This window comes from Ptychodera flava, unplaced genomic scaffold (genome assembly GCF_041260155.1).
Source record: "Ptychodera flava strain L36383 unplaced genomic scaffold, AS_Pfla_20210202 Scaffold_28__1_contigs__length_4768798_pilon, whole genome shotgun sequence".
Classification (NCBI taxonomy): domain Eukaryota; kingdom Metazoa; phylum Hemichordata; class Enteropneusta; family Ptychoderidae; genus Ptychodera; species Ptychodera flava.
Genome location: NW_027248350.1, coordinates 732,960 through 747,461, shown reverse-complemented (window position 1 = coordinate 747,461; position 14,502 = coordinate 732,960). Strand labels below are relative to the sequence as shown.

At 37.7% G+C, this 14,502-nt stretch overlaps 3 protein-coding genes across 5 annotated transcripts in view; all 3 read left to right on the top strand.

Annotated features, from left to right (window-relative positions):
- LOC139127005 (estrogen-related receptor gamma-like) overlaps window positions 1-14,502 on the top strand; it is a 303,315-nt gene that overhangs the window by 136,088 nt on the left and 152,725 nt on the right. The gene's annotated exons all lie outside the window — the stretch shown is intronic.
- LOC139126937 (uncharacterized) overlaps window positions 1-14,502 on the top strand; it is a 203,296-nt gene that overhangs the window by 96,159 nt on the left and 92,635 nt on the right. The window lies entirely within an intron of this gene.
- The window catches only part of LOC139127004 (uncharacterized), a 140,828-nt gene that overhangs the window by 102,565 nt on the left and 23,761 nt on the right, over window positions 1-14,502 (top strand). Inside the window, exons 3-8 of one of the 2 annotated variants that reach the window (XM_070692935.1) lie at window positions 162-272; window positions 836-928; window positions 1,335-1,427; window positions 1,965-2,054; window positions 2,375-2,841; window positions 3,053-3,634. In XM_070692935.1, coding sequence (XP_070549036.1) covers window positions 162-272; window positions 836-928; window positions 1,335-1,427; window positions 1,965-2,054; window positions 2,375-2,586 — 599 coding nt within the window. In that variant the 3' untranslated portion in view covers window positions 2,587-2,841; window positions 3,053-3,634. Of the gene's footprint in view, window positions 1-161; window positions 273-835; window positions 929-1,334; window positions 1,428-1,964; window positions 2,055-2,374; window positions 2,842-3,052; window positions 3,635-14,502 lie in introns of those variants that run through there. The other variant, XM_070692934.1, reaches the window with a different exon arrangement.

The window sequence follows — 14,502 nt, the reverse complement described above, 5'->3', positions numbered from 1 at the left end:
AATTCACGTAGTATTTGAAGATGTAGAATTATATCGTTATGCCTAATGTATGTATGAAGCCAAAGACATGATTAACTCACTAAGTGTTACAAACGTATGGTAATATACTACAGTTTCTGAATGTTACTGAAAGGATCGATTTCTACTTTCTAACTTGTTAGGTGTAAGTCATGACACAGAAATCATACCAGCTGACAGGGGTGATTCACAAACTGTAGAAGGAGATGGAGAGCAGCTGCAAATACAGCCTGATGAAAGTAGTCGGCACCAATGTAAGTTGTAATCATGTTGTTTCAATACCAAAACAGTCAACGTTAATTGAAGATAAGTTTAGTTGCGATATTGATATAAATAAGCTAAAGAATATCAAAAATGGAAATGAAATCCTAATTCCATGATTTTTGTTGGAATGGAAATGAAATCTTAATTTCATGACTTTTTTGGAATATTCATTTTACATTTTGACTAACTTTGGTTTTACCTTTAACAAGTTGACAGTAGAAATTAGGAAGGTACTTTTAATTGTAATTTTATTTTTGTGGTGTCAATGCCAAATGTCGGAAATATTTATTTGTGAAGGGCATTGCTTGTACATATTTGGGAAGTATTTAAGGAGATGAGTTTTGACATAGAATTAGTTTTGCTATCGTTACTGTAGTCTATGAAATAGAGCTCAATCAGTGATTCAGACAATGATGGGAAAAGTTTAAAAATTATTTTCTGCGATCTGGTGCATTTCCATGAATATGGCCAAGTGATAAAAGCTAACGCAATAATTCAGAAATGCTATGTTCTCTCAACGAAAAATGTGTAAAAAATTGTATATTCTCTACAGCTGCTGAAACATCAGATGTGGGCACCCCATCAGGAGATGAAGTATACTCATCAGAGCCAGCAACACAATGTTCAGCAGAGAAATTTAGTGAATGTAGGTATCTCATTACTGACAACAAAAGTTAACTTCAGCCATAGCTGACAGCTTTCTAGCATGTGACGTTTTATACTAATGCTATGGTTTCATATATTCTAAAACATCTTGATCAAAGTTCATTCTACTGTATTATCTTTAAATGGCAGCATTAAGATAATCATTTATATCAACATTCAACATTACAAAAATAGACTGAAAACTATTATATGGTTACAGTCTGTTGGCCTGATGACATGATAAAAACAGGTCCATCAGTACATAATCCTTCCGACAATCCAAATGTCAAAACATTATTTCCAACACAAAGCTTGGATGTTCAGTTACATTAAACATTCAATTTATTTGGCTTGGGACACATTTGTATGAATATAGTAATGTCGTGTCAATCTTTTAACACATACAGCAAAACAAGATGAAAAGGGGAATACTTCTGAAAGGAGACCAAGTGAAAGAGCGGTGACTCAGGGTCAAACTCTGAAAAGGAAGAGACACTCAGGTGTGTCATTATATAATTGACAAATTTCTTTTAAAAAATAAATTATAATCATCCAATACAATCCAATAAATACATGCAAATGGATAACATATAACTACTATATATAAGTAAATGTTTTAATATCCCGAAGTTATTATAATAATAACTTCGGGATAATAAAACCTGCGCAGTTAATTTCCCACATCTATTCAAGATTTTCACAAGTGCCCAGTAGAAATATTGTTAATTCACAAATTGTAAGCTCTGTATCCAGTGAATTAATGTATTAAGCGAACATTGATGTAACTATCAAACATGCTTTTTATTCCATGTCCAAATGAGTGAATTAAGGACACTGCATGATGTGTTGACGGTGCAAATAACAATAAATCTTTTCAAATAGAATGAATTTGAAGAAAAAATACACGACAATCCATGTTTACGCTAAATCACTTGGAAACATTTAAAAAATATCAACATATTGAGATAATCACTTGAAAACATTGAAAATATCAACATTTTGAGATGGAAACTAACTTTTCGTTATAAATTTGGCAGGAGAGAGCGAAAAGGATGACACTGATTCAGATAACTCAGACACGACAAGTACATCTTCAGCACTGTCAAGTGAACAAGGACGCAATAATTGTGAGTATCATTAGGAAGACTTCAATCTTTGTATAGTGCTGTATTGAGTTAATATTTTTGTAATTTAGCTGTTGTTGAATATTTATGTCCTGAGAGTTGTACCCAAAGTTTGAATTGATTTTCGTTTCTTGGTATGAATGCAGAGAGAGAGATGAAAAACAATTGAGAGAACAACATATGTCATCTTGGACATAGGGTTGTAAATTAGGGATATAAGATCTGTCATTCCAACATGGTGCCCTTAGTTAATAAAAGGTACGCTTAAATCTTGCCACTTGACATTTCGATTTATGTTTGTGTTCTTCACAATCAATCAACAGGCGAAGTTAAAGTAAAACTTGGAATCGAAGGTGTTGTATTGGTGAAAGGCAAATCAGTGAAAGATGTGGAGCGTGCCCTCTTTCCACCAAGGAGGCGGCGTACTGCAATGGCGCTAAAACGTAAAATACGGAAGTTAGAAGAAAAGGCGGCAAAGTTTAGAGATGTAGAGGTTGAAATGGCAAAGGAAAGAGCAAAATTCAGGCTAAGTTAAACAAGCTGCATAAAGAACTTGAAGTCGTTGACACCGAGACAGGGAGTATTTCATTCATAATGAAATGCAAATCACTGGAAGCGCTGGAATGTCTGATGTCAGAGTACAGCAGTGGACGACTGCTGAAGATGATGGAAGATATACTGGTCACACCAAAAGTTATGAAGAAACTTGGTGTGATGTATCTTTCTCTGCAAGTGATCATAAACATGGAAGAATACCAGCTCTGTAAGAAAGAACTACTTGCCTTGCAAGGTACGTAAAAGATGCCAAACTTACTGTGTAAAAAGCTGTTGAAAGCTGGCAATGAACTTGTTGCCTGCCAATTTCCATACATGACAATATTTGCTTTTGGGAACAACAGTTATTTGTAATATTGGTAAAGTTACATCCTGCATTTACTGTGCATGGGCACGTCATTAAACTTTATATTGTTTTACTAATTCTCTATGAATGCCTTGTACAGATTGAAAGAGAATGAAATCACGCAGAAACAGTGTTTCATCAGTCTACGAGATCAAGTCAAGGAAGCCCACCATGTCAGATTTAAGCCCAGTATCTCCACATCTACATCTAATCATTTCAAGCCAAGAACATGGGCGACCTACTGTTCACTCATTACTAGGTTCTTCAGCGGTTGCGTCGGAGCAGGGTGTGACTGCGCTTCTTCAGAGGACTGGTGTATGTGTTTTTTCTCGGAGACATCAACAGCTAAAGGAAGACAAGTTCAGATCAGTGGGAAAAGTCATCACTCTGCAGGGAATGGAGTCTGACAGGTTAAACATATTGCGGTCACATAAACATCGGCGAGATCAAGACAAAACACAGAGTGATAATCAAGAACATTCTCTTCTCATGGAGAAAATTCAGCTGAAGCGGGGGAAGGAATCCACAGCAGAACGTGGTTATGAAACTGCTAAGAAGAAGAACAAGCTGTCAGAAAAAATCACAGAGCTTGACCATCAGAAAGCCAAATTATCAGAACAGATGAAAGACAAAGACAAAGAGCTGGCATCGCTTCAATTACAATTGGGCCAAGTCGAGAAAGGTAAGATTTTGTTGATCTCCATGGCTGTTTTGTCAATACTTATCAGCGTGTTCATTTTTAGCCGGATGCCGGCCAAATTGACCGGCTACTTTCGTATTTTGGCCGGCTACTTTACAGCACTGTTTCGCTCTCTGGCCCGGAAATTCTGGTTTTGATAACAATAATTAGATTTTTTAGGTGGTCTTGCAAGCCGCAGATAATATTTCAGAAGTGCCGATGTGGCTATATGTAGTCTAGCAATTTACGCGGCGTGAACTTGTTGCTATGTACCGCGATCAGCGAACGTGTTGTACTATACACTGGGCATCGCTCTCGAGGTCAACCTCGCTCGCCCGATCACAGCCCGAATTATTCCGACGTTCACATCGGGTATAGCCGAAAATTGGACTAACATACAATTACGTTATGCCCGCGAATAGCCGACCATTTCCGAATGAAGCCGACTTTTGTTTCGCTCAAACGCGGAAGAGAAAGTCGACGCTTGAGAGCTTTGGTTTTCTGCGTAAGAGTAGGGCCTAGTCCCCGGGGGGGGTAACTCCATAGATGGCTATACGGGGAGGGTCCGCGCGAAAGGGGTCGTTTTTTTGCACTGTTTGGTATCAGAAAGGGTATACTTTTCACGAGGTGTTGGTATGAGAAAGGGTCCGGTTTTAAACACAAACTGACATTTGTTAAAAATCATGCTGTCAACACTGGAAACCCATGTATCTACATCCCAGATCTACCATCAATATTTCCGATCTGTCGGTTTGACTGTTGGTACCCCTGGTACGCAAGGCGAGTGAGTCGTATCTGTATACGTATGGTATTGTATGTTGGCGGGGTAGCGTGAGTTGCTATGCGGGTCAAAGGTCAACCCCACGCTACCCCGCCAAGAGATAGCTGCGTTTCGACAACTAGGTATCAAAAAGGGTAGGTTTTTTTACTCAAAACTGGTATCACAACAGTTTGGGTTTCCATGTTCGTGCGGAGCCCCCCCCCCCGTACTATTAGCCATGGAGTTACCCCCCCCCGGGGCCTAGTCTGATGGGTTTGGTAGGTTTTTGATCAAATCTAAAGCGACCACAACTTACTGAGTCTCACTGTTCATACTTTCGAAACGCCACGTCAATCTATCCATGGTCGATCACGATGTCAATATTCAACTCAAGTCGATCGACATCGCGCTTTGTGGAGGGGCTGTGGTTGTGTGCATCGCGGAAGAGAAAGTCGACGCTTGAAAACTTTGATTTTGTGACTTTGTCTGTTGGTTATGGGAGGTTTAGGTCAAATCTAAATAAACAAAAAATTACTTGGTCTCACTTTTCGTACTTTTGAAACGCTACGTCGATCACAGTGTCAAATTTCAGGTCGACCGATATCGCGTTGTGTGTACTGTGTTACAATTGACTACCAGTGTAGTACAGGCTGGCGTTCAGTGTCGTTTATAGTTTGAGGTTTTATCAAACATGAACACTGAAATTTAGCTCTCTTTTTCAATTATATTCAACATCAGCAAAAATCAATAATCAGCTCGCGGATTCGTTTTATTGTGAAATTAGTACAGTGAATTAAAATCACTGAAAATTGTGTTCCTATAATTCATTTAAGTCTTTGATTTTACTGTATCTTCAATCAAGTGTATTTAAATCAGTAAAACACTTTGTACAGCCAGGCTGGTCAGGATTCTAGCGGATCGTTACCTGGGTTTTGAAAACCCTAGGCCCCATTCTATGATTTATTTCAAAATGTTTGTTCAAGTCATGAGCTAAACATAATTCTACACAACAGTCTGGTGAAATTTTGCTATTATCCTTGTCAACTGAATGTAGTTGACAGGCCCAAGTGATATCAAATTAATTTTTCTGACTTTTTTTAAAGCTTTATCCCTTGAAAATATGTTGTAATTGGCAATGATAATGATTATTCTGTATGCTGAAATGGTCTTTAATACTGTACAAGAATGCATAAAATTACTCCAAAATGTCTTCAAAATTTAAAAATTTCTTGCCCACCCCCGTCCCTGAAACCCTCCCCCTTTGTGTATGTTGAAATAGCCTTTTATACACTGTATAAGAATGCATGAAATTGCTCAGAAATGTCTTCAAATTTAAAAATAATCCTTAACACTCTCATGCTGAAATGGTTTTTCATACAGTACAATACTGCATGAAATTACTCCAAAATGTCTTCAAATTTTAAAAATTTCTTGCTTTCAGGGAGGGGACCCCCTCCCTGAAACCCTCCCTCCTGTGTGTATGTTGGAATAGCCTTTTATACACTGTATAAGAATGCTTGAAATTGCTTAGATCTCCCCCCCCCCCTCCGCCCAGGGAACCTGCATGGTTGCACACATTGGCTAACCGCCTACTTTTCTGAATTTTCCGCCTACTTCAAAAATTTTTGAGAACCCTGCTTATTCTAGACAGCCTTGTACTGTATCACACACACACACACACACACACACACACACACACACACACTTAAAGTATCATGAAGGAGGTTAAAAATGAGATTGAGGAAAATGCAGTAGTATGGGACCATGAATTGAAAGCGTGAAATTTTATATCCTGAGTACAAACTACAAGCAATCACAAATGCATGTCTACTTTGAATATATTATACAAATTAAGGCAGTCAGTGTTTAAACTTTCGACAAGTGTCTTACAAAATCAAGAAAATAATCAGGAGTCAGCGTGAACAGTTTAATACTAGAGAAACAAAGTGCATAATACATATATTTATACCGTAACCACATATGAACTAAATATGCTCACGTGTTTTACAACAGGTTTATTAATAGTATACCCTTCACAGAACAATAAGATATATGTTATCACTATACGGTATGTAGCAGTTTTTTTAACTTCACACAGTACTCTCAGAGTTTAATCACTAATAACAAAACTTTATTTATATGCAAATGAGCTGTTAATTAACTTGACACTGCTCAATGTTTCATGGGACAATTACATATCCATCAGATCAACATTTGTAGCACGTTTTATTTAATTTAGTGCTGTAATTTTAGAGTAATGTAACTAATTATAAAGTTCATTAAATATGCAAATAAACCCTAAATTAACTTGACACATTACAATGATTCATAGCACAAGTAAATATTTATCAAATGAATTTCTGTTGCACGTTTCACAAAATTTGGTGCCATAATTTCAGAGTTATATACCTCATTACAAAGTTAATTAAATATGCAAATGAACCCTTAATTAACTTTATACTACTAAATGCTTTACAACACAGTTAGATATCTGTCGTATCAGTATGTGCAGCAGTTTTCATCACATTTGATGCACTTATTTCGGAGTTATATGACTAATTATAAGACTTCATGAAATATGCAAATGAGCTAATTATTAACTTGACACTGCTCAATGCTTCTCAGTACAATTGGATATCCATCAGATCAACATTTGTAGCACGTTTTATTTAATTTAATGCTGTAATTTTAGAGTAATGTCACTAATTACATAGTTCATTAAATATGCAAATAAACCCTAAATTAACTTGACACTGTTCATGATTCATAGCACAATTAAATATTTATCAAATGAATTTCTGTTGCACGTTTCACAAATTTGGTGCCATAATTTCAGAGTTATATACCTAATTACAAAGTTTATTAAATATGCAAATGAACCCTTAATTAACTTTACACTACTAAATGCTTTACAACACAGTTAGATATCTGTCGTATCAGTATGTGCAGCAGTTTTCATCACATTTGATGCAGTTATTTCGGAGTTATATGACTAATTATAAGACTTGATGGAATATGCAAATGAGCAAATATTAACTTGACACTGTTCAATGCTTCTGAGTACAATTAGATATTTATCAGATCAACATCTGTAGCAAGTTTCATCAAGTTTGGTGCAGGAATTTCGGAGTTATCTCACTAATAACAAAAGTTCATTAAATATGCAAATGAGAAGATAATTGACATGACACTCACAGTATCATCATAATGTTCTGAGACTGTCATCTGTGAAAAGTTTCATGAAATTTGGTGCAGTATTTCTTGATATATGTCTACACTGTCATTACCGTCTCCATAGGGAAACCATTGTACGGAAAAAAAACAATATTTCATAATTTCATTAAAATGCAAGCCACACTGACCAAAATCTAATCAGTTCTTGCAAGTAGCATATGGTACCTGTGTACCAAATCTGACTTGAATCTGTTGAGGCGTTTTCGAGTTATCGTGTAAACAGACAGACAGACACACACACAACACACAACACACACACACACTAATATACACACACGGACAGGCAGACAGACATCGCTATGACATTAGCCCACGTGTTTACACGCGTGAGCTAAAAATGATGAATAGGAAGGCATTTCATGCAAAAAATTTTTTAAAAAGAGTGGTTATGTAACATATTCATGTGTTACAGTCATTCTAAGTATCACTGAATCATGTTGTAATGTCCGATTTTCAAATGTTCCTTGAGAAAGGGGAAGCCCTCCCGTCCCCCTCCAATGTATTCACTGCTTTGCAGCTGCCTGGTCATCCAACACAATTACCAGTATCAGTTAAGGGGTTGCTGCACCCAACACAGAAAATTACTTTTTTGCAAATATTCATTCAGTGTTAATTTATTTGTTAACCCAAGATTAAGGTGGTCGGAAAGGCTAGAGCGTCAGTTATAAACTTCAATAAAACTATTAAAATATAAGTAGTCACAGTCTCTGTGGAATAAAAAAAAACTAGACATTTGGGCTCAAAGGCATTGCAGAGTTATACCCTGTTGAAACTTCTGAAAAACTGACCAAATAAGAAGAAGTTGGGAAGTCCTTAGTGTATTAACTATGGTAGAGGTCCCCTAGCTTTTAATAAAATGTTTGAAAAGGGAGAGTCATTATTTGCTGTTTTTCAGGAAAGTTTGACAAGGCGGTGCTTGCATTCAGAGTGAGTGACTGCTATTGTAAATGCATTTTTAGATTATTTTGAGTGTCAAAGAGGTGTAAAAAGTGAGATTAACCAAAAGACTGCTCTGTGACTTCAAAGGGGTGCAAATATGGCTTATTTTCAACATTTTGACAGAATAACAGTTTTCCTACATAATTTTATACCAATTTAATCCAACCTTTCAAATGAGATATGGACATGGAATTTTACAGCCTATTAACAAGGTTACAGACAAGATGACTGTGGTACAATTTTCCTGTATTTGAAGTACTTTTTGAAAAATCACAATTTGAAATTTGAAATAATTTATAATAAATTTTTTATATGTAAACCCTTATAAAATCATAAAAACAAATTTTATTTACAAATCCTGCTGTACACATCTTACAATTAATAGTGTCAACATATTTATAACTAATTTGGTAATATTACACCGGTATGCAGATAAGAATGGACAGTGAAATTGATCTAGATGTTGTCACACTTGTGTAATCGGTTTGTAAAGTTGTTCCAAAACTTGCCTCAGAAGTTGCACTGAGTTGTTATAACTGCGGTGAAAATCAAAGAGCTTTTGTTGACCCAAACATACACCAGGGAGTACACTTCACAGTGCACTTCACATACACAGACTCATATTACATTCCTTATATACTGCTGCTTTTGTGTTACATGGTATCACAGCCAAGTCAGAGCATCTACAGTACAGTCCACGCAGAACCTGTCATTGTGCTGGCATTTTGCGAGCACAATGCCAGCACTCTTAGCGCATTATGCCAGCACAATTGGGTGTGAAGTGCCAGCATTTTAGGAGCACTGTGCGAGCACTTTACGAGCACTGTGCCCGCACTGAACAAAATGTGCCCGCACAATGCGGGTATTGAACTCAAAAAATGTGCACGCAGAGGTAGTTGTCGGTGACAACATTGTTACACTTGCCTAACTGAAATAGCGGCGGCTGGGAGTAACTGAATAATCTTGAGTCCTGAACCAGCTCCAAACGCTCTTTGTTTGCCTAAGGCAAATCTAAAATCTTAGTCGTAAACAGGTCACAGTAAGATAATATCACATGCGTACAGTATGCGTAGAGCTCCGAAGAAATCTACCTCAAACCACGGTCCCTCCGAGCTCAAACTCTGCTGGACCTCGACACTAGACCTCTCACGGATCGTGGTCTAAGGTTGGAACACGGACGTGTAGACCGTGGTTGGACGTGCTTTATTATGTGAAAAATGGCAACAAGTGAACATTATTGTGGCCATTTACAATAAATAAAGTTCATGACACAGTATTAGCATGGAGGTAGTGGTATTAGTAATATCACAGGCACAGACCACATTGTTATGCAATATGCCAGGGGAATTTTCTGAATGAATTCGTCCATCATTTGCCGTAGAGTAGACATCGTACATGAGCTAAAGCATGATGGCGAAACCTGATACATAGAAGCACCAGATTGTAAACAATTTTATATTAGGGAGGGTGAAGAATAAAAAGTTTTGAATTGTTGCTCGGCCAATTTGTTGTATTTGAAACAACGCATCCTTTTTACACAGGTAAGGAAACGAGAGCGACCAGGAAATAACCACTAGCATCGAAATAAAATTTGTTTTTGAAATCAACAGCTTGTATTTTTGTCCTGAACTTTTTACGATTACACGAACGACTTTGCTCTGGATCCGACTGTCTATAGTAGACACAGCAGTTAGCAATATCGAGTCACTATCATACTGAAGTAAAGTCAGCGGTGATGTCGTGGGAAAATGCAAGTGTTTTTCATTGGCTTACTGATTTTTCGTGCTAATTCTGCCGTGTTTGTCGCAAAAAAAATCAGACTGAAGTTTCGAAGGTAGCCGAATCGGCGAACGATTTTGCTGAGATGCCAAGTCCGAGTTTTGTTTTGGAGTTTTGTGGAGGGACCGTGGTCCATGGATGTACAAAAATACATCCGCGGTTTGTCCGGTTCGTGTCCGTTTTCAAAAATATCTGAGCCATCACGCATGCACTGTGTTTAAAGAGGGTCAGTAGTACACTCTACGACTAAACCGGGCACTGAGATGCCAGAATGTAAAACGAGAAAACCCAGTTCCAAAATGACCTTTAGGTCGCGAAAGTATCCAGACTGCAAACTGCATGCCCTGTCCGATCGGGCATTTCCAAGCAAATATGGCCACCGCTAAGCCCGAATCTGCCTCTGTAGTCATCGTGTAAAATACAATTCTAGGTTTCGGTGAATTAAAGCAGGCGGCTTTATCCGACCGGGAAATATAACAACAGAAGTTCTAAACATTTATTACAGGTCCTGTATTGTACTACGATGTATCGTCCCTCCACAGTTTGTAGAAAGTTAAAAGCATAACATTTTTTTGGAAAGTTATATCGATGCGATAGGGCCTACATACTAAAGAACTAAATCTGAGACTTTCTGTCAGTTTTGGGCTGCTGGTCTTCACAGCAACTTGCGTCTATCTGCTTTAGAAAACGTTAAACATTTTCGGGGTAGACTCGAGTCGATAGTGAACGTCCTTGGACCAGGACTGCGACCTTTGTTTCATGACGAGTCAAACATACATTGAAATGTAAATGCACCAAAATTTACAAATTGACGTGACTTGACTGAACTAATTTTGTGGTAAACATGTATTTGACGTTCACAAGTGACACATAAAAAACGTGAATAATTCCATTTTGTCGAATTGAAAGCCCTCTGTGGGACCGTGGTCCGACAAAGTCCCATGGGAGCATAATGCTTCGAGGAATTCGCCTGCTATTCTTGGAAACTGCTGGTTTCCATAGCGACCTTGCGACCTATAGACCATTGACTGTTGACCGATGCTGTCTTGTTCAATAAAACATTTTACATGCCGAACTTTCACTTTGAACCAAAGATTCGAGTCATATAAAATGATGGAAATAGCAAAAAAATACCTCAAAAAGTTGTCATTGTCGGTGTAAAAACGCACCATACATTTTCCCATACATACCAAGGCTATATAGTGTCAACCTTATTCAATTCTGCAAACTCAAAGACGACGAACATGTACTTCAATAAATCGCATAACCCGTGGAGAAGTTCTCCGAATGGTGAAAATTGGTGTCATACATCTCCGCGTTAGCGCCCCGCCTAAAACTTTTTATTGCAGTTTTAATTAGGTGTAATATTCAGACAATCGCCGGTTCAGATTTTTTAATTTTTTAGGGGGTGGAAATAAAAACATAATCTTTGAAATCCATGTGTGAGTCTCATTTATTCCAAACTTTTACTCGTAATTCCTTCAAATTTGGTGGCCCTTAAAAGGCCAACTTGTTATTTGGCTCATTAACTTTATTTTCTTTTAGTTTTTGAATAGTCAAATGCATTGTCGACATTTAAAACTGCGTCAAACAATGATTTAATCGCAAGTATTTTTAAATCGTACCGACTGTAACACGAACCTCGGAAAGTTAGAGAATTTTTTGGCGCTGATATATCCGTGGATCAAGGCTGATACCAGCATGCGTTATTATAAAAAAATATCCAATGCCGGTACGTTAGTTTTTCTAAAAGTAGTGATTATATGTCTGCTTTACTTCAACACTAAAATGTCGCCTTCTTTGACACGTTGATGCGAGAAGCGACATCGTTCTTTCGTTACGACTACCAATTGCACTGAAGTTATGACTGAAGTTGGCAGTCGGGAAAGTGCCGCCAATGTTAACAGTACCCAAGTTTCAGTGTGGTTGAGTTCATCTAAACAATACCCCAGTTGCAGATTCGAAACTTAAGTTCATGGATTTTTGATTCCCTCAAAAATTATTACGGAATTGTTTTGTAAAAAAATTATATTTATTACTTTAAAAGTGTTTCCGAACATGATAGTATACACCAGCAATGTGATCGCAATTACTTAAACAATCATGCCGACGAGAATCTTTACTGTAAATTGTTGCATACTTCAATGACCTTTGTGACCCATCGCCTGATCATGCTGATTAGTGCGTAGACGCTATTGAATGGGCCGAGGACAATGTCGGCTGTTTCCTTACATTTGCTCTGGGCGGTGATTGCAATCTACGTCAAGTCTTCAAGGTCATCTAGACGACAGTGTAGCAAAATTTGACGTGTTTCCAGGGCAACGTTTCCCGTTTCGGTCCCAAGCTTTTGTTCACAATATAACCAGGAAAGTTCGTTCTTCTGGTACCTCAATGTATACTTATTCGATGTGGAGGGAATGTCGTCGCCCGATCGACTGTCACAAAATAAAACGACACTGAAGACCTGTGATGACGTAATAGACTTCACTGTGATATACGAATAACGTTCAGAGTTGGAGTACTATTTAGAACACACCGCACCGCGCATATTTTACCGAGTTTGATTTGATCAACGTTAAATACGGCATGAAAAAGACATATTTTTCTGCAGCAAATAGTTTGGGGCGGGAAACATTTGAAATTCGGTTCGTCAGGTGTCGACTCGAACGGAAAATACTATCAGAAACTGGCACAATGTTTTAGTTTTCGTCCCTAAAAAGTTGGGGTTGGAACAGTTTTTGAATATCGGACTTTTTTGGCATGGTATTGTCTGACATTATCACAGTAAAGACGTGATATTTTTTCAATATTTTTGGCCCCAATTTCATTCGGAGTGTATGGGCACAATTTTGAATATTGGACCTTATCGGGTATTAGCTCATATGTAAAATATAAGCAGAAGCCGTATTTTTTTTCGGTAGTTTTTTTTTCCGATGGTCGTAATGACCCGGGAAACAAATTTTAATGTTGGACTTTATCGTGAAGCACCGGTGCCGATGAAAAATTACGCGGCGTCACTGTAGTTTGTATGATTGCGTTGGCAGTATGATGATCATGACTTTCTCTACATCGACTGCCATGTTGTCCATTTAATATTTTCGTACGGAATATCCGAGGAACGTATCAAAACTTCATGGAGATTTTCCTATCGCAACTTAGATAATGGTTCGACCAACGTGTACTGTCGCGCAACCTTTCACCCTCTGTAAACATCGGCATGATCGGCAAGAAAACAAAAAGTCGAGCGCTGTCGCCCAAAACGAATATTTTGTTTTCATGTCTGTGGAGAAAATTCAAGTTATTACTTACGAACATGGTCAGTTTACTCCACTTGCATTATTCATTTTATTTGTGCCACTAATAGTGATAGTTGGCTAGAAAAAATGCTGATAGTGACGTTCGTCTTGTGAAATCATTGAAATTTACGACAGGACAGGTTTACGAAGCATAACTTCAGTCGCCACTTTTGTGCTTCTCATTAAAATCGTTCCGTACATCGAAAGGAAAAACCAAACCATATAAGAGTATACGTCTTGTATAATTTTGGTCTTTCCAGGCGTCACACAAAACAACCTCACCTGCATGTACATACCGGTAATATCATTGTGATAGAGGGACCGTGATTACTGAATATAGAGAAAGTATGACGCGCTAAAGGGGAGTGAACAACGAAATGTTATTTCTGACCTCCCTGCATTTAATTGCATGGCATAATAAATATGATAACGTGAACCGAAAATGAGTGTCACGATTACGATTAGGCATGAAAATGAGGAAGAAAGCCGTGAAACTGTCACAGAAGTTCAGCATTTTTAGTTCTTGATCGTCTTTTTTGACAATTGAAAAAAAGAATATGAGCTCGTATAGACTAGAGTGATTCAAGTTCACAGGCATTCACTTCTGCCATGATAAATCGTCTTCCTGTTATAAAGTACACATTTTGAAAAATAGAAAACAGATCGAGAATATTTATTGTTGTGTTGACTTGTCTTCTACGATGCGTTACCGTTATGGCAACAACTTACATGTACCTATCGTCATCATCCAGCCTCTGTCAGTTTCTTCAACACCACGTCTCACGACCAGTGATGTCATCTTTATTTGAGAAATTCGATAATTTTTGATCGGACTCGAACTTCACAGCGCACCAAGTCAGAGA